This window comes from Calonectris borealis, chromosome 1 (genome assembly GCF_964195595.1).
Source record: "Calonectris borealis chromosome 1, bCalBor7.hap1.2, whole genome shotgun sequence".
NCBI lineage: Eukaryota > Metazoa > Chordata > Aves > Procellariiformes > Procellariidae > Calonectris > Calonectris borealis.
In genome coordinates this window covers 148,540,061-148,560,581 of record NC_134312.1, presented here as the reverse complement: position 1 = coordinate 148,560,581, position 20,521 = coordinate 148,540,061, and the positions used below count along the sequence as shown (strand labels likewise).

The 20,521-nt window shown below is 44.3% G+C and overlaps 1 protein-coding gene across 1 annotated transcript in view; it reads right to left on the bottom strand.

Moving 5' to 3' along the window:
- NPAS2 (neuronal PAS domain protein 2) overlaps nt 1-19,895 on the bottom strand; it is a 54,088-nt gene extending 34,193 nt beyond the window's left edge. Inside the window, exons 1-6 of the mRNA XM_075135851.1 lie at nt 19,849-19,895; nt 14,457-14,605; nt 11,197-11,288; nt 7,838-7,927; nt 1,940-2,060; nt 809-922 (exon numbers count right to left, since the gene is read on the bottom strand). Coding sequence (XP_074991952.1) covers nt 809-922; nt 1,940-2,060; nt 7,838-7,927; nt 11,197-11,288; nt 14,457-14,605; nt 19,849-19,880 — 598 coding nt within the window. The 5' untranslated portion in view covers nt 19,881-19,895. The remainder of the gene's footprint in view (nt 1-808; nt 923-1,939; nt 2,061-7,837; nt 7,928-11,196; nt 11,289-14,456; nt 14,606-19,848) is intronic.
- Nucleotides 19,896-20,521: the final 626 nt, after the last annotated feature.

Below are 20,521 nucleotides of genomic sequence, written 5' to 3'. Positions count from 1 at the left end.
TAACTAAAGCAAACTTGGGCAGGCAGGAGAAGGGAAAGTAATAAAAGAGTATTATTTCATTTCTGACACTAATGGCCGTGCAGCGATCTGTTTGTTAGGGAACGGGCGATGTGGAAATCTGCTCTTCATCCCTTGAAAGATGGTTTCCCTAGACTGACTGCGGTGCATGAGCGACTATGCTGACTGTATTTCTTTCCTTTTTTTTTGAGACAGTATTGGGTTCTGCAATGCTGGAGAGGAATGTAAAATGGCAGCTGGAGAGGGAGGCGGGTGGAAGTGTCCTCAGCCACTCCGATGGCAGCAGCAGGGGACCCCTCACCGCAGCGTAGGGCGCTGGGTGCAGGTACTCAAGTACGTGGCGCTGCTGCCTTTCCCCAAAATTTTCCGGAGAACGGTGAGAGGGCAGGTTTGGCCGATTATCAGTTCTGGCACAGAATTTGTGTTCAATGTAAGGCAGCAGATGAGGTAGCAAGCTTATTATTCAGCTAATAGGTACAGTCTTAGCACGCAGTATTAGTGAGCACAAACAAGCCCTCCTCTGAACCTGCCGTTATTTGCAAACTTACCCAGAGTCCAGGATCACTGCTAACAAGTGAAGGGCAGTAACAAAAGCAACTACCACAATCTCACTCTTCATAGGTATTCATCCAGCTTTTGCAAATCAGCTGCGAGATCCATGTGAAGCAAAATTTACCCCATAATGTTAAAAATAGTCCTTTCAGTTAAGAGCCTGTCTTGTTCAATGGAGCAACACTTATATTTTATTTTACACAGCTAAAGTAACATTTATACAACAATTAAAGCTTACCATTGCTGTAAGACCGAAAATTTCCTACAAATTTTATGTATTCATATGTTGGGAATTCCTTTGGGTTCAAACTTCCTCTCAGAAGATGACAATAAAACTCTAGTTCATTGTCAGCTGGATTGTTAAAAGAAGAAGAAGAAGAAATAAATATACTATTTAAGCTAAACACAACCAACGGTGTCTTCCAACCCCAATCTTGCAACTGGCAGCACGAGAGCAGCTTGTTACCACTCAGAGTCCTATACACCGATGTGCTATACCTTGCAGGATCAGAGCCTCTGCAAGGAAGCGCCTTGCAGGGATGCAGGTTGTTCAGCGCTGTGCACAGGTCTGCCCGCAGCTCAGGGACAGCCTCAAGACTAACTCGCCCGTCTCTTACACCACCTTCATCACGGCAATTACCCTGCCATAACATCGGTGTAGCGAAGGACAGAATTGCATCCTTCGTTTATAAGGGTTTTTTTTCTATTTAAGCTTTTCATGACTCACAGCTGTTCTACATCTTGTGTTGGAAAACTATGCCTAATTGCCTCAAAATATCTGTTAAATTAACTTTGGCATATTAGCTATCAGCTGCAGGTTTTGTATATATACGTAGATTAAGCAGCTGTACGTCTTATATTATCGTGTGTTTTCTGGTTTCCTACGCCTTACCTCCTGAGTGAGTAAGGGTGAGGCAAGTAAAAGATTTTTACAAAAAACAAAATTCAATTTGAAAAAGAATTACAATGATTTTACAGATACTTTTCAACCATAATGCAAACCAAAGATGTGCGACATTAACATATCTCTGAACAGCATCTTACTTGAACAGGCTGAAATATCAATTAAGATGTGATTTGTCTCAGGCGAACTCTCAGTTTCCATCGGCTAACCTATTTTCCTTAGCTGTCTCAAAAGATACGATATTTAATAATTAACATAACTGCAACTGGTCTTAGCCTAGTAAAATAAAGGGAGTGAGCTTCATTTAAAAATAGTACCAAAGGATCATTCCAGGTGGCAAGATCTTTTTAAAAGGCTATGAACCTAAGTTTCATATTGCACATCACATAAAAAACTCTTTATGAGAGAAATTTTTTATCCTGCCCGTGCTTTTTCATTTACTGGGAAAGATAAAATAAAACTTACTTTTTAGGTAATCCGATGAGGCAGAATCCGTCATAAGCATACAAGAAGATAACATCTTATAAATTTCTGAATGTTCTTGTTCTGGGAGGAAATTTAACAAATTCTGATCCAAGACATCACACTGCAAAGAAAAAGAACCTTTGAGAAAAATAAAAATACCACGACGAGCAACGCTTGCAGAGATGAGCAGCAATGCAGATACGAAGGCTGTGGCAGTCGACAGGAGTTTTCCCGCTAATTTCCAGGGTCTCCTGACAAAGCCTAAACCAGGGGGAACTGCTGGGCAAACTGAATGGCCACTTCTCCGTGAGCTGGTTCTCAGCTTAATTCTCAGCACTCAGCGATGCTCCTCTCGTGTTTCTCAGAGACCGTCAGATGTATCGGGTACGTCCATACAATTAAATGACGGGACCTGGGAGTGAGCTGGAAAATGGGCACCTGGCTCCCCATACTGCTCGCCAGCTCCGTGCACGGGGCTGTTGTGGATCATTGCAGTTTGCTTTCTCCTCGGCAAACCCCGACTAGCGGGAGCAGTGGGGCTAGGAGTCACCCTGAGCCACCGGACCCAAGAGCCGGGTCAGTCCCGGATCCAGCCCCTCCCTGGAGGGACCCCCTCGGCTCCTGGGAAGTGCCCTCGGGGCGGCAGCCGTTGCTCCCCCTTTCCTGCATCCTGGCAGGTGGGAGCAGGGAGGAGGGGACTCCCCAGTCTGGACATGGCTTTGCAGCAGCAGTAGTTAGTCCCCAGGGAGGGGGACTTCAAGGTGCCACCGGCAGAAGCCCTCTGGCCAGCCATGGGCTGAATGCCCAGGTGTCTCCAGCCCCACGGTCAGCTGGCATGAACCTGAAATCCATCCGAAATCTAGGTACTGAGATTTGGGAATAGAAAGAGGAGATGGATTTGTGCAAAACACGCTGACTGGGCCAGGGTGGAGAAGACAAGAGTCTGTCACAGGGTTACCAAGAGGAAGGTCTCACTGTGTTCAGCGTGGTGACTAACCCAACGCTAGAAGAGCGTATCTGAGAGGAAGCCCCGAGATAAAGTGACCCTCTAATGGCATTGACTTACATCCATCCTACTTGAGACTACCTCGGGCTGAGCTGGCATGCTGACACCGCTTCGTGTGTCGTCAGAGCAGCTGCTATCAGACTGTATAGTCATGTTGAAAATGTGTTAGCCCTGTATGAGACTGGCAAGTTATTAATCATCATCATTTATTTATGGATTTACTTAAGATTATGCTTTGGTTTCCCTCTGCTTTCCACCCATGCCTGCTGTTCTGTGCGGAATTCCTGTTTAGAGTAGTGAAATGCATCGAGTATACTTTGAAAATCAGAGTGCAATGCTTTATACACTTATCTTGATGCGATAATATATTACTTTAGATTATTCAATTATAAGTACTACATGTGCTCATTACTTGAATATTCCTTTTGTGACAAATACTTGAAAATTATTTTTGTGACTTTAGTATATACCTTATTAATATGCATCCTACTGATACTGTGTGTAATTCAATTTTTATATATATGTCTACAAACATTATATTTATATTTACACAAAATATAGTACATTGTTCATGGAATTTTGGGCATGTGAAGAAAGAGCACCTGATGGGAAACCGCAGTGGTGCAGTTTCTGTTTAAGGCTTATGGTACAATCTCAGAAAAGTAATTTTTCCTTCTCATTCCTTTTCTACCTGTATCCCCCAGTTTCACATAAGTCTCATGGGGGTTAATTAATCTCCCATCCACTCAGCAGTAGCTGCAGAAGGACTAGATGTGAGCTGTCACCACTCCTCAAACACATTATTGCTTCTTCGGTGACTTGAGGATGTACCACCTTTTGTCTCCATATTGTGACCAAGCTCTGATTCAAAACCTATTATCAGTTTTGCAGTGTCGTTTCCATTTAAGGAGATAGCTGCAGAGACCTGCCACTATGCGTATGGTAGGAGTTGCAAGACTTCTGTCCCACACACCCCTCAGAGCAACCTGCTGCCATGAGCACCAGCTATTCATTGATTTGCAAGTCCTGGCATTTATACTTCTTGCCGCCGTCATGTACCATATCCAGAATTTAATGTTTGGTTTGCATCTTTTCTGTTAGGGAATGCCATTTTTTTTAAAATGAGTAAGAAAAAAATGATAAGGTATCTACTTCTTCCTGCGTCTCGTAACTCTTGCCTCCTGCGGAGGTTAGGCACACCTGTAAAGCAGCACACGGAACAGAATTTCTGGATCTTGTACATATCAAGACTCCAATAATGTTCTTGAATCAATATGTCAATCAAAATATATGGACAGGTCAAATAGACAGAACGAAGCAAATATTCCACGGTCTCACTGGAGCTGTAGGAAATGCCAGGCAAGCTATTCAGAGCTAATTCTGCACTAGACCCAAAGAGCAGACATCTGGTGCCATGGGAAAAAGGTGACCAGAGAGATGGACAAAATTTGACCACAGACAATAATGTATTGGTTGGAGGGGAACGGTTTGCAGCTTTGTCTAATATTCTAATTATTCTGCAGTGGGCAGTTCTGCCCTGCTGGCAGACACAGCCACAAAGCATTGCTGAATGAAACAGGCAAAGCGGATAAAAAATAAATTACAGTGACTGTGGGTAGAGTGGTTTGATGAACTACATTAACGCGTTGGAATCTGATCTTGGAATCTACTCTGCACCTTGGAATCTGTGAATCCCGCTAACAGAAGCCTCTGAGTATTTACCCCTGGTAGCTATGGCAGACAAAGAAAGAACAGCTTTGCATACATGGATGCTGGTCCGTTCTAAAAACAATGCACAGTAAATCCACCCCAAGTTCTGCAATCATTTGATGTATAGCTTAAATATCTGTGCAGTTTCATCAAGACAGCTATACTTCAAAATGGAGGTCCTTCCTCACCTTTTCATCGCTTTTTTGGGGGGTGAGGAGGAAATATGATGAGTTATTCCTGCTGCAGAGAAAAAAAGCAGGGGAACTGAGGAACACGGTCAGGAACGGGAAGGTAGAGGGCTGCAAATGAGACAGGCTTCTTTCCCAGTAACCAAAAAAAATCAAGGTAGCTCTGCTCTTGTGTGCTGGGATTTGGCCCCTATATCAATCTGTACATCCTGCAGTGATGCCCATTGCTACCCTGCTACAGCAACACAGCATGCAAAACTGTTGTACGCTATAAGCTGCTACGTGCTGGATTTTCCCCCCTGACATTTAACTAAAGCACCCAACACAGCAGAGCAGCTGCCTGAGCTTCACCTGGGAGTCCCTGGGGAGAAAGAGCCCCCCCAGGAGAAGCTCAGCCCTGCCAGGGACCTCCGCTGACCCTCAAGGAGCCTCGCACGGGCAGGCACCGAGCACAGACCCCTCAGCTACAGGACTAAAGCTGGGTGAGATGGTGTTGTGGTTTAAATCCAAAACACAGCACAACACCAGTTACTAGGAAGAAAATTAACTCTATCCCAGCCGAAACCGGGACAGCTGGTCACCACTCTCCCAGTCCACGAGCAGGTGCAGCACCTTCTGCCTGAGTCCGTGGACAGGCAACGTCCATGAGAAACCTGTGTCTTCTCCTGGACGTTGGAAATAGTCACTCTGCCACCTGTGTTTAACTGTTTCACTCAGCAAAGCAGGCAAGAAGGGACAGGGAGGACCCTCCTCCAGAGACATGCATAGTCTTGGGGTTGTAGCGTACCATCTGAGTGGCAAATGCTATGAGTTGTGATCAGATTTCCAGGAGTTCACTTCAACTACAGTCAATCTTAGCATGTCAGCTAAACCTCTCTTTACATCAACCGACCCTAGGAGTAGCCTCCAGACGTTGTAATAACAAACTTAAATTTAAAATTACAACAGAGGAAGTTTGTGTTTGAAAATGCTCCGTGGAACTTAGGGAAGCTGTATTAAAGAGAATTGGATATACTTGTTCTCAGCACAGAGTCTTTCATGATTTTAATGAAAGAAAATACATCAGATTTCTTGATAGGGGCCCTCAGAGAGCCCTGCTCTGCATTCTGCCCAGTTTTGCTTCCCTTTCAGTGCTCAAAGCAGAAGATTTGCAGAGTATATTTTTCCCTGCAGTCACAGAGGAGAAAGAATTGGTATTTTGTCCCTCAAACAGTGACTGAATTTAGCTGACAATTAGATCCTGGAGGTAAACAAAATAAGCCACATAGATTGTCCAGATAGCACTCTGATCAGTTTTAAAACTTTAAAAGCCATATGGAAAGGGCAGCATGGGACTAAAATGCCCAGTGTGCACCTAACTGCACTCTCAGCTGGGCCCCTGCCCATGGCCAGCCTTGGGCAGGCAGAAGCCTTTACTGCTTGCCCAGTTGCAGTCTCTGAGATGCACCCAGTCACTCCGCCTGCGTGGGCTGGTGGGGCAGTTGTTAACCATTATCACTCCATCAGCTCTGAGAAGGTCTGTGGGAACTCCTGCTCCACCTCCAGTCCTGGTTGGTCCCTGACTGCTATGTGCTGCTTCTGTGCGAATAAAAAATAATGCCCATCTTTGTCCTCATTTAGGGCTGGATACTGTGCAAGATTATTACACAAGGTGTAACTTCGGGAGGGAAAACTGATTTAGTCTCTGATGGTCTAACTCAGGAATTATGAACTTGAATCCATCCATGTTGAGCCAGGGCTTAAGGTTTTAGGCACAGGGTCTGAAATGTGTCTTCCTGAAGAGCAATACTTTCCAGCAGCAGATGTACCATCTCCACTAAGAATCAGTATTTGGAAAGGATAGCAATGAGACCCCCAAACCATGAAAGACAAGGAAATTCCATGGAAATCAGTAAGTGTATGAAGACTCAACAGCCTGCAGGACAGGGCGCTCTCTGCATTTGAAGCAAAGGCAAATGTCAGAAAATAGTCAACTACTGGTTTTCTCAACTGTTGAGGATTAAAGAAAACTGAAATAGGTTCAGTTCAATCTGTTGTTGCATAGCAATATTCTTGCATTTACCAGGAGCTGCCACCTTTCATCAAGTGAAAGAAGAAGAAAATTTTTGTTCATATTACAGCAAGGTAGTGTGTGTGAAATACTTTTTTCTGGGTGGAAAACATAACACGTATTTGATGAATAAGTAAACGAGAGAAAAAGAATTGTAATTTTCCTAAGAACATGGCAGGGGGGTGGTACAATAATGATTTGGCAGCCTTTTTTTTCTCCTGGGCATGTATTTATTTGAGACCAAGCTACTAAAAATGAGTGTGAGGATTAATCCTTAATTATTGTGCCATTTCTCCTAGAGCAGCCTTAGCAACAGGAGCAGGGTTTGGAGCAGTCCTTTTCTTTGGAGCAGCCCAAGCCAGCGCACGCAGGAGCGTCTCCCACAGCAAGACCCAGCAGCCCCCAGATAAAACAAGCTGTATGTGCCAGACCCGAGCGCCGAGCATCGGCTCCAGCAGCACCTCCCGGGAGCGGGGTGCACTCCCCTTAGGAAAGCACAGCTGAGCTGTGGGGACAGCTCGGCAGCAGCCCCCAGCTAATTCTGAATTCAGTGGGGGTTTTGTCCTTTACCTCCCTGGAAGCAGAATAAGGCCCTTAACAAGCTCCTCACCGGCTGCCAGCAGCACTGGTACTATTCTCTGCTAGCTTAGAAATCAGAGATGGAAAAGATCAGCCAGGGCACCCTGTCCCTCCCCTGGCCAGAGTATTCCCGCAGAGCTTTTTCCATTCAAGCCGAAGGGCCTCATAGCAACAAAAACCTGAAGGGTATGAATCAGAAGGGGAGAGAACAGAGCTGATCAACAGCAGCGGCCAGGATAACGCAGGGACAAAGCCCCTCACCGCATTTTCAGGAAAACACCACCCCACCTTTTACATCTGTTTCTAAAAAAGCAGGGCACAATCCTACGATGTGTAGTAGAAAAGCCAGTGCCAGAATTACTCACCGGTAAATGCCCTAGAAGAGGTGTGATGCTGTCAGACACGTAGATGATGCTTCCACCTGTGGTTACTGCTATAATGAAGCCATCTAACGCCTAAGAAAAACAGACGAGTGGAGAGTGCTTTAATAGGAATGAGGGGTGTAAACAGGGCGTCTCATCGCATGTTGATCAAAACAGTTTGACTTCAGCACCATATTGTTATCGAGTTGTAGGAACGTTATCTCAAGTTGCAGAACAGTAATTCTCTGATTTTACAGTCTGATTTAACTTTTACAACACTCTTTGTAGTCTAGTAAAACCTACTATTGAAGCAACAAAGGGCTCACAGGAACATTTCATGTCTCAGTTTTTAAATTAATCACACATTTTAATAATGCAAAATGACTAAGACTGGATCCCTTGGAAGCTATTAAAATGAACATTTGAGCTCTGTGTAAATATCAAAGGACGATGAAAGGATGTGGTCCTATCTCAAAATGGTACTTCTCTGCAAACCCCATAAATCTCAGTTTGTATTAATGTAACGTTGTATATTACTGGGCTTTCATGTAAGTAAAAGCGATGCAAATGATCAAATAATCTTTAGCCTGAGTTTTAATTGAGTGATTTATTTTAAAGGTCATGGTATTGGATTACTCATTCCAAGCGGAATTCATCCTTCTGTAGAGTTTCTTCCTCACTTCGGTCCCACCTTGCGGTAAGCCCCTTCACTCCTAGGACTGAAGGGGAATGTCAGCCTTATCCCCTTCCTCTGCACAGGAGCAATTTCACCTTCAAAATTAGTTTCTTCTTTAGTCTGAGCTGCAAAGTTTTGAGCTAAATCTTGTTCAAAGTTAAATCTAGGTAGATTTCCAGACCTAAAGCAACCTACTCTGAGCAGAACCCTCCCAACGATGAAGAGACAATAGATGCTCAGAGACTATATTAAAACCTTCCCATTGTAATTAAGGAGTCACTGGTGGAGCTCCCAATGCCTTCAAGCGGAGCAGGTCTGCGTCTTTCCTGTCAGTTCACTGGTGATCTGGAGTCGGTGCTGCCTGCAGTGTTTGAGCAGTACGGGCACTGCAAGCATGACTGAATCGGAGCTGAGTTCAGCTATACTCCAGAGGCAATACCTGGTCAGGAGACAGGTGTACTGCAAACAGCCTGAGCATGGTGACACGGCGTTACAAAACCCTACTGCAACCCCAGGCATGCCTCCCAGCCAGACTAGCAGTTGATCCTGTGAGCTGCAGCACATCCTTCCCCCCTGCTGACTTCAATAAGGGAAAGAATTCTGAGAACACTGGAAAATGCTAATTGTTTTTCAAAAAAAAAAAAAAAGAAAACACAAAGCCTTGAATAAAGACACAAACATATGTTCCTTTTTCCAGAGAATGCTGAGCACCCACAACTATTTAAGTCAATGGGAAGCTGCTGGTGCTACAATCCTTTGAAAAGCAGGTCAATAACTTATACCCCAGTAGAAAAGCGTGTGTTTAGCATCTCTGAAAACCCTTCAGCTGCTATAGTTAGTTTGATTTTGTTAATCTAAGTGCAGAGAATATGTTTTTCTTTAGTGTAGTACATTCAAGCTGTTTTCTAAAATAGCTGTTAACCGTAGAAGAGAGCAGTGGTTTTACAAGGCAGCTGGATTGTGCATGTTACTATGGTGAAGGTTGTTGTTTTTTTTTTTTTTAAATCAAGTCTTTATTTCGTATCCAATGCAAATTATACAAAGTGACTCACATCAGAATTTTGTGGTAAAATCAAGTTAATGTATGCATACATAATTCTATTTTTATTTACTCGCATCTGGTCCTTCCAACATTAAGAGGGCAATATCCCTCTTCAAAGATTTCACTACTGCAACGGTCCTAGATGGGCAAACAGAGCCTAATACACACTCCTATGTAATTTGATGACAGCCTTTTCAATGGGATAAGAAAAGGCCATTTTCAGGAAAGCTGATGTATTACCGCAGTCAATTATGCTCTGTTTCTTTTGAATCAGTGCTTGAAAAAACCCTTCCATCTTTTAATAACAGGACGGGAAAAACTTCAAGCAGTCTTGTCCAAATGTTAATAAAATAAGATTAGTAGAAAGGCAAAAAAGAAGAGAATGATGAACAGCTGGCTCAACAGGACATCCCAATACCCAATGTTACCTTGAAGGGCATGGAAAATCACAGTAGCAAGAAGGTGATTTATAAGCTGGGAAACTAAAAGCAATTGTTTTAATCTAAAATTGTGTGGCATACAAGTAGAATCAACAAAGGCCCAGCCAGTCAAGACAACTGCCAATTTACTGCTATCTGAGGGCAATATTTCAGTGCAGACTGAAGGAGTTACGTATGTTAAGTTCCTGCGCACAGAGATGGGAATGGGCGGTTGTCAGTGCAATGGGAGCAAAGCGTCTCCTAACACTGGACCAGGGGAGTCTCATCACAACGAACTGCCATGGCTGAGGGACTGCCAGCCCCTGGGGGCCAGCAATGTGCCCCGGCTTTGTGCCACCCCTTGGAGGGTCAAGCTGCTCCCCAGCATCCCTCCCTGCCTGCTGCCAGAGCCTGGATCACGCCCCATGTTCACATCATTTGTGGGAGGGGGAGAAGCTTGTTCTCAAAGGACACTGCAGGGCCGTGCAACCTCCATGTGTTTTGTACGGGAGAAGATCCTTGCTAAAGAAGGTGCTAGCTGTTACTGAGAGAGAAAAATACGTTTTAGCAGCTTATTTGCATTTCATCTCGAACCTACATAAACACCGTTGAGTCACCTCCCTTCAAATCCCAGCTAGCGTTAAAAGCACCTATGGTATAATTTAAAGGTAATTTTAAAACTATCATTGCAAAATAACCCTGCTCCCTGTTAGAATAAAAAGTGTTTGATAAGGGCCTTGAAAATCCTTAGAGTGGAAGTATTAACTCTATCAAACGAAGAGGAGCTGTCAGGTTTTATCTGCTTGTACAGCACCTAGCACTAGAGGAATGTGACACGGTTGCTTTTTAGGTGCTAGTCTTGCATAAATATTAAACAATAATAATGCCTTCCAAGAACAGGATAAAAACTGCTGTGTGCCCTTTTCCTCACCTCTGTTTGTAAAAATAAAATGTAACCTGTGATTTGAGTTTCTCCCCTGGATTGCATTTCTTGGGAGTGCCTGCGCAGCTTTGCAGGCTGCGGCAGCGCAGCGCAACTTTTTGAGAGTGAAAAGCAACATGTGGGGACTCTGATCCTTTGTCCCAGTGACAGCTCTGCTTGACGGTCAAATACAGCAGTACCTGAAACCTCCTCTTTTGGAACTGCAGATGACATTTTATTCTAGATGCATGGGCATTTCCATGACTGCTAGACAAAATTAGGAAGGGTATATATGCATGTCACCTCCAACATCAGCTGGGTGAATTCTTCGTTGCTGAGAAATGAAGGCTTCCAGTCCTGCTGAATTTCAGAAATCTCCGTCTGTGCTGAGACTTCTAGACAAATAAAACATTTCATTTTATTAAATTCAAAAAAACTTGTATCTTGCAAGCCTATATATGAGTTGCTATGAAAAGATAAAAATCACTTTTATATTAAAAAATTGCAGTTTTCAAGCACGGGTTTTGCATGTAGAGACAATAACGATTATCTAAACTGGGCCCAATCCTGAAATGTTTTCCTCATTTTTTACTCAGCTCAGCTTGAGCTGACTTCAGTGGGAGACCGTATTCACATAGCTATCGGCCTCCATCAGTCTTACTTAGGTATTGATCAAAAGATAAAACCACTTTGCTTTAAATTAAAATCAAGACAAGGATTAGCACGTGTCAAATTGGTATTTACAATTTACAGCTTCAAAATTAGGACGCCAGAGAGCTAGGGTTAAGCCTACAGCTTCTGTGCCAAATAGAGAGCAGCAAGAAAACTCCGTCAGAGGAGCCCCGAAGGGCCGTGACCCCAAACAGCAGAGACATTGCTCTGTTCTCCAAAATGCAAGTGAAACAGGAGTGTTTGCACCAGCCTTGCACTGGAACACTGGCATCTCATCCCAAATCCTGTCAGAGGGGAGAGCCTCCTGTGCTGTCAGCCCATGAGATATCGGGGGGGGGGTTCCTCGCTGTTGGCCAGTCCCGGCCAGGAGCCTGAGGACCCTTGTTCCCCAAAGGGTTTCCGTGGAGGGGTGCAGGCACACCAGGGTAACAAGTCATGGCTTCGCACTGAAACTGGGGACCGTACTGGGGGGAGCTGGATGCACCATGGTGAGCTGTTCCCTTCAAAAAACAGCCACCCATGTTAGCTCTACCCTAGTAATACATTAATAAACTTGTCAGACAGTGTTATAGGGGTCAGATCTTATAATTTAGAGAGACTTGTGCTCGTTTTGTTCACTGCTCACTCTGCTTGTCTGAAAGTGCTCCCTCATTCAGCACTGTTGAGGGAGGGGATGCTGAGCCCAGCCTGTCTTCTCGTTTCGGTGCCGCCTGCTAATTAATCCTATTGATTAATACTTCCAGAGCATGTAATACCCAACACTCCCTATTTGGAGCACATAGGCAAACTGGCTAGAGAAATGCAAATGGCTAAATCATATTAAAGACAGTAAATTTATACCAGCGCCTGTGCATATTGTCACCTAGAAAGAAATCAAAGCTTCCGTTCAGGCTTTATTAGTGGAGATGCAGTCGTCTGCTTCTACCAGCTCGTTCGACTCACTTTCTGCACTGCTGGGGGCTGTCACTGATAGCACGGCGGCTCTCCACAGCCCCCATGGTCTTATAAAGAGATTTCAAAAACAGAGTAAGGAAAAAGAGAGATCAGCCCCAATCAGATTTTTATTATACAGTCTCAGAATATAGCATACTTTCAGCAGATCCGTAGCTTGGAAAAGCTGATATACACAAAACAAGAGACTATTCGAAGAATTACTTGAGATTTGGGAGATTCTCTGGATTATAAAGAAGGAGGCTGTTTATGAAGTAAAAAAGTCTGAAAATTGACCTCCTCCGTTACAACGAAAATCTTGGTTTAGCCTACTAAATGAAAGGGAAATACAACTGAATAAACTAGATCCAAAGTACGCTGAAGATAATCAACATTTTTAAACGCTGATGCTTTGTATTATATTGTGTGACTACTAATCTAGTTTAAAAATAGATAACATTTGCTTTTTTTAGCAAGCGCACAAAAACCAGTCACAGTTTGACCCAATTGCTGTGGAAGGATTTGTGACTGTTAGCTTTCTTTTACCTAGTTGTTCTTCCAGAAACGAAGTGCCTTTTGGAGGAAATTGTTTGGGCTATCAGCTACACTTGTCTACACTTATTCAAATCTCGTGTGATTGTTCTTTGCTTGCTTTATAATTGAGTATATTCACATCCTCCTTTACTCTGCCATGGGCAGCTAAAAAAAAAAATGTTATTACTGTCATTTTTTAATAGGTATATACAATTATTAAACTTTGAGATGTCCTAGTCGTGCCCTCCTGTATGAAATCATCTTGTCTGTGCCAAAAATTCATTTAAGGAGAAACTGCGCTCTAACAACAGAACCACTATAATTATTTCCTCAATAAGTTTGACATTTGTGATTCCATTATGTTGGGAGTCATGGTATAAGAGTTTTTATGGTCTTTTCCATTTCACCCAGAGCTCTCCAGGGAGCGAGGACAGGAGGTGCCGGATGAGCGAAGGCGAGCCTGGTGATGCGGTGCATCAGCTCGCGAGAGCCCTTTCTGCTTTGTGGGACCAGGGACGTTCCTCACGGTCACCCGCTGAAGCCTCTTCCTCACAGGGGCAGAGCAGGAGAGCCCCATTTTAAACCAGTGCCCTGATTTATAAGGAAGAAGTGTTTCAATTATCCGCTGCTGGTGGATGTCCATGCATCAGGGAGCTTGCAGTGCTCGTTCCTCTCACTCGACTGGGAACTAGACCAACCAGGCTAGATCAGCAGGGTCAGAAATCTCCTCTGCCCTCTGTGAGGGCACATGTCTAAGGGACTTAACTGTCACTGCTGTGTGCATTTTAAAAAATAAACTCTTGGCTTTCTGAGGCCAAACTTTACTATTGCAGCTGCATGCTGTGGAAATGTGATGTAGCTTCTGCTTGTGCAAACTGGGTGAAGCACGTCAGCTCTCTGTAGATGCAATTTGCTGAAACCGACTTCAAAAATTGGGGCCTTTTCTGGTCTGAGTTTTCTGCTCACTGTGGAAAATTGAGTCCTGCACAGTTCGCTGAGGAGCAGGGGGGCTGAACAGATTGCTTCGCTGCATTTTTCTGCAGAGAAGCTGGGGCAAATGCTTTGTTCTTCTGCTCAGAATACTGCAAATTTCAAGGAAGGCAATCTTCCCTCTGGCCCCAAATCTCTCTTGTTCAAAGCATCCCTCTTCTTCACATGTGCTGCAGGGCACTGCTGCCCACCTTCTCTCGCTTCCTGACTTTCACTCCCTTCTCTAGCAGGTTGAGAGTCATCCTCAACTAAAGAGCAGCCAAGGAGATGGATTTGGGCAGCACAGTGCCTGCAAATGATCTTTTTTGATGAGATAGGAAAAAAAAAACTTATGTTGGCACTTTTAGGCCCCTTGAGCCATTGTGATAATCACTGAAGGAAACAGGATATTGTAGTAACCATCTGACAAGTGCATGAAGAGCTGCAGTAAATCTTACCATTGTGTTTCTGCAGAAAGCCAATGACTTTTTCCAGCACAGTAGTTTTGTCCATTTTGCGAGTGTTGCCTGGAAGCATGGAGCTGAGCTCTTTGATGAGAACATTGAACTGATCGCGCCTCTTCTTCTCAGACTTGTTACGCGAAGCCCTGTAGACAGGGGAAAAATAAAAGGATGAGCAGACCAAGAGGAAAGATCATCCTGTACCTCCTCTTTGGAGTGTATATACACAGAAATTATCTTGCTATGTGCCTCAGTATGTGAGGATCGACACTGGCCTCCAACACAGCTCCAGAGACAAGTAGGAAGCGACTGTTCCTCCCTCCTGCTCTTGTCTTTGGGCCCCTTTTAAAGTCCAGCGGGGAGATGGAGGCTCTGCTCGCCCTTCTGTGCTGCCTCTGGACACTCTGATCGAGCCTATCAGGTTGGCATTAAGCCTGTAGGTGAAGGAGCTCTGTCCATCTCCTAGGCATGCGCAGGATCTTGAAAGTTCACGCAGCCTCTGAGGAGGCACTCAGAGCAAGAAGAAATAGAAATACTGTGACAACCGTAAAACCGTCCATAAAGGAGAAGAGTGAGGATGGTAAAACTACGGGACATATCCATCTGTGCAGTCTTAGCAGGAGAGAGGGACCCTGGTCCTGCAGCTTAGCCATTGCACTGCAGCTGGGTCGACCTAGAGGGACCTGCCCGCTTTGGTCACAGGTCCTCTGGCTACCTCCAAGCTGGCTTACGGAGAGGAATAGGGCTGTGGTCTTCCAGTCATTAAGATCAGGGACCTGAGCAGAGGTTGCTGCAGCTCCCATCTAGTTCATATGCCCCGTAGTTCAGTCTCCCTTCCAAGGTGACAAGGGCAAGCAGGAGGGAGGGCATCAGCACGTCTCGTCCCAGCATGGACCGGGTCTGAGGTTGGGATGTGTTCCCAGACCTGGGGTCTCAGAAGTGCTAGCAGGGGTCCCCTGCTTGCCCATAATCTCTGTGTGCCACTGGGCAAATTGCTTAAGATTACGGTGCCCCGACTCTTTAGGTGTAAAGTGGGGACTCTGCCAGTCTTGTCTGTTTAGCTTGCAGACTCCTCAGAGAGAGCCTGCTTCTGCTGCTGTATTTGAAGAGCTCATAGGAAGAAAGGACCTGATTCCATTTGGGGTGTTTTGGCACCATCATAATACTGTCATTAAGGCTGTTGATAATCTTTTCAGAGTGTGCACTTTATTTTTTTTTAAATTATATATCAACCTATACACAAGCAAGTGTTTTCTGAATTGTTCCCATGGATGTGACAATCATTCTACTTGGAGGGTGTCACCTGGACTTCTGTAGCCATGTGAAAATACAAATAAATATAACCCAGAACGATCGTCTGTTCTTCTGAAAGGTCCTCAAGCAGACAAGATTTGCCTTGTTAATTACGTAAAGATCTAAAAATCTGGTTCCATGTAGACAGGAAAGAAAAGCCAAGAGGCCGGTTCTCACTCAGAGTTCCTCAGTCCTAGCTAACTCTGCTGTACCTCATAAGCAGCTCTGGATGCACACTGCTGAAAATCAGAGCAAAATTTAGCCCAGCATCTGCATCCCCCCCAAGGACCAGGATGGCAATAAACGTTTTCAGCAGAGAAATCACTGCAGAGGCTTCTGGATGTTACTACTGACAGAGGGGTAATTTTTGTTTGTCTTGCTCTCAACCCTGAACACACTTGGAGATACACTGGATAGAAGCCAACACTTGATTATTTTACAGCTTTGAACACAAGAGATTGGGTGGATACTGCCTGACTGACTTCAGCCTGTTCTTATTACAGTGCAAAAGGCTGTCAGAACAAGATGTGAAAAGCTCCAGCCTTATCCTTTTTCTGTACAATTCAAGGGGACGTTAAAAACATCAACATTTTACTTCCTCATAATTCAATCCTCAGTTCATTTAAAGCTTAAAGGGTCTTGATCCCCCTGAAAATAAAATAAAACACCAACCGTCTTTAGGGAAAGTGTTGCTTTTTCCAAAAAAATAAAGATGCCTTGACAGAAATATAAAGTATCTATTTTTAACACTTGACATTTTATTCACAGAGGAAACATAAAAACTCCTCTAGTGGAAATAACTCTACCAAGATCTGAATCGATGATCACAGTAAATTCTTAAAAAGGAAAAAGATGAGAACCCCCCCACACAATTAGGTCATCTAAACTATCCCTGCATCATCGTAAATGCTTTGTTCAGTCCAGTTTTAAATGTCTTAAATAATGCAATTTTCATCACTTCCCTTGGAAGATTATTCCCTAGCCTTGCTTACTTCACTGCTAGGGCATATCATTTACAGTAAGCCAAAACAGTGTCTGTCTTAGTTCCACACTATTTGTCCCAGTTCTCCTCCCTCCTTGCTACTCCAAAAAAAATATAGCATATCCAAGGGGAAGAAGGACACACAATATGAATAAAATCTGGATTTTTAGTGAATACAGCTAAAGGCAATACAGGACAGCTTGAATTCAGAATAATCAAAATCACCCATTTAAAATGTGTTCTAAATAACCATTTTTATTCTCTTACATATTTGCTGCTTGTTGTCTTAAAGACAGACTGATACTTGCTGACTAGTAACAATTACACCATGCTGCCTGACAATGAAATGTGGCTTTACACTAAATTTTGTATTTCTTTTTGCTGTCCAGGTGGGATACATTATACATGCATCAAAGCAAGTAACCATAGCACATACTTCTAGTCAGATTCTTAAATTTACTTTTTATTGGAGTGGAAAATGGCAGGTGATAGTCCTTCTTTCTTAAGCGCTTACTTATGGTTCACTGCAAGCTGGTTTTGGCTGGAATTTGGAATTCAACTGAATTGCAAAAAAATTATTTTAAAATAATTTACTATTAAAGCAAACTAAAAGAAAAGCAGATAGAGAAAAAAGTGCACAAAGCACATTTTTTGTTTAAAATTAATAAATCTATAAAAGTAAGTTTCATCTAGCATCAAAGAACTGAAAATGAAATGATGGTTTCTGATCTCCAGAAGATCAGTAGACCTCAAAGAGTCTTCGATGCTCCCAAGTGTGGTGCCATCATATCCACATTTTAGTCCTCGGGTCTTTAGAGTGAAGTAGTGCCTTACGGAGCCAGAGGATGCTCAAAATAATCAGTGTGGTGAAGGAAGAGCTATGCATCTTGGCCAAATACTAAACACTTGGCCCAGGGGTGGGAGTGCAGGTGCCTCTCCTTGGGAGAGGATGGACCCTCGTCTCAGCACAGGTGGGATGACTGCGTAATACAACCTGTACGTGCCTAATAAATTGCAGCAGACAGTAAGTGGTGCGTGTGCGTTAGTCACACTTCCACCGTAGAGAAACCCAGCTCCTGGCTTGGGTCCATCCCCAAAGAGTCGGATCCAGAAAGTTCCAGTCTCACCTACTTTTTACTCAGAAAATGAAAGAAGAGAACAATTTTCTTGGCTTTTTCACCCCCTCTCGTGGTTCTCGGCACTGAGGGACCCAGTCCTTATACCAAATAGAAGAAAACAAAGGAAGTGTTTTCCCTGCGGCACGGGACAGATGAGTCCTCAGTTTGCAACACACAACAGCAAAATGTTCAGCCAATGGTTTCTCCCAAGTTTGACTCTCTTTAAAGCTTTGGAAGAAAACCTGTAGCTTTTAAATGAATCTGAATGGTTTTAGTATATTGTCGTAACTTTAGACCTTCATGAAGCCTCTCGTGATTTCAAACTGAATTTCAAATTTAGATAATTTAGATTTATTTCTAAAACGTACATTTCTAAATGTGCTCAAATTACAATTTAAAGAAGCAATTTCCTTTTCTCATTTTCAAAGTCATCATTTTTTTATCCACCTTGATAGAGGCCTGCCCCAGGGTATGACAAAATTTCCCTCCAGGAACAAACGGCATGAAAACCATACCAGATGGTGATGACAATCGCTGATAGTGAGGATACGTGTTATCCTTTTTTTGTCTTGTATGGATTCATTTAATGCATTTTTTTAAAAAACAAGTAGCACACAAATATCTTGAAGATAATCGGGCCATAAGCGTGTGAAGCGGCGACGCAAGGTGGGCTCCCTTCCCCGGCTGCCCCCTTCCCTGGCCCCGGGGCTCTGGGGAACGTGACACCTCCCGCCCTGCCACCCCCTCTCCGAAGAGCCGTCTCTTTCCGATGCGGCGTGGCGGCGGCAGGCATCCCTTCCCCAAACCCACCTCCTCCCCCGGCCCCAGGTGCAGGTGGTTGGGCAGAGCCGCACGCAGAGCCGTACCCCGTGTCGGCCCTCTCCCAGGCACGAAGCCCCCCGTGAGGAGCAGCCCCAGCACGGCTCCGGGGGCTGGCGGGCCCCTGGCCTCAGCGGATCACCCCTCGCGGGCCTAATGGAGGCAGTCAGGTCAGCGCTTTGCTCCCGGTATCAAAGGCAGGCCTTCTGCAGCCTGGGCGTGCACACGTTAAGAGGAGGGAGCAAAGGGGAACGGTTGAGCTCGGTTGCAGCCCGTGCTGACCTATATTGGTGAAAAAAAGCTGCGGGGAGGAAAGAAGCGGAGAAGGAATCAAAAGAGATGAAACTGGATCAACTAGTTGTGCCTGGACTGGAAATACTCTCATTAGAGGGAACCAAGGGGAAAAACGCAGGCAACCCACGGTTCCCTCTAAAGCAATTAAACTGCGGGCTGCGGTATTGATGGCGCGTCCAGAAAAAAAGCCCTCAAATGCTTCCAAACAGCTTTTCTGCAGGTGCCAGTCAGATCTGACAGTTATTAAGAGTTTTATTGCCAAGGGTCTTCTGCCTTCAAACACACCCTTCCCCTCCCCGCAAAGTGTTCACAACAATTTCCCGCCACCCAGGACTTGATGATGGAGCGCGGAATGTATGTGAATAAAGGTTCGTGGCAGTTTAGGGCTGACGCAGCACTTTTTGTCGTCTTTCTCTGCTCTGAAGGTAAGTTCTGGGTGTTTTCATTACTGTGAGATAGGCATTGATGAATAAATGACCATCAGAACAGGGAAAAACCCCCACTTTTTTAGTTCTTTTTCTTTTGCAAAATGTTTTTTGTAAAAAACCCCACATTTTTATATACTCGGGAAGCTTGGATGATGTACTATAGCGGCAGGAGTACATTGTTGGTTCTTCGGTTCTCGTGTTCTCCAGTAATGTGAAGAAAACGATCAATGCCTTGGCTTCTTTGACATTTTCCACAGGAAACATTGCTACGTTATTTTCTTCTTACAGGGTAGCCAAGCATAGGAATCTGTGAGATGGCAGGTTTTCTAGTTGTGTTTGGCTGTATTTTACTCTGTCTCTCTTTGATTAATTGATTATGGATAGATTCTACAGCAACAAACAGTATCAAGCTCATCACAAGTTAAACAGAGAGTTATAAAAGAAAAAGTGCTCACCTCTTTGCCCTGTCTTTCTCATCTTCATCCATTAGATTGTCTAAGCAGTTTTTTCTGTTGAAGGAATGCGAAAATCATTATGAAATGTCATTTTGTTAGCTCTACTTGCAGGTTAATCTCAGAGTCGCTCTATTTCATTTTAATAACAGAGTGATGATATCCAGGTCAGATAAATGTGTCAGCAGTGCTTTATGCCACAGTCCTTGATTTTAGGAAACATCCATTATGGATAATGTCATTCCTGAGCGTCACGCTAGCCTCAGGGGCTCCAGCCAGGGATCAAGGCTCGCAGGCACAATGTGGTGCACCAGCACAGTGCAAAACCAGTTGCTTCTCGGGGGATTTTTTTGGTGTGGAGGCTACTTTCTGCAAACTTGCAGGCTGGGGTCTGCCCGAGTTGAAAAGACGTTTTCAGTGCCCCCACCTTCCCCCAAAAACCATCCCCAGTGCAAGAGCTGGCATCACTGATGCCTCTGACTCCTCAGGTGGAGCTTCCTACTGGGAGGCTCTTCGTCCTCCTCCGTGGGCCCTGGCCTGAAGTCCAAAGAGACAGTCGTAACTATACTGAATTACAACCCAAATTCAAAGTGTCCTCATAAATCCCGCTGCCTAAGCTGCACTGTGAAAAAACCCTCACACAGCCAGCAGTGGCCGACAGACGCCTGCCTGGTGG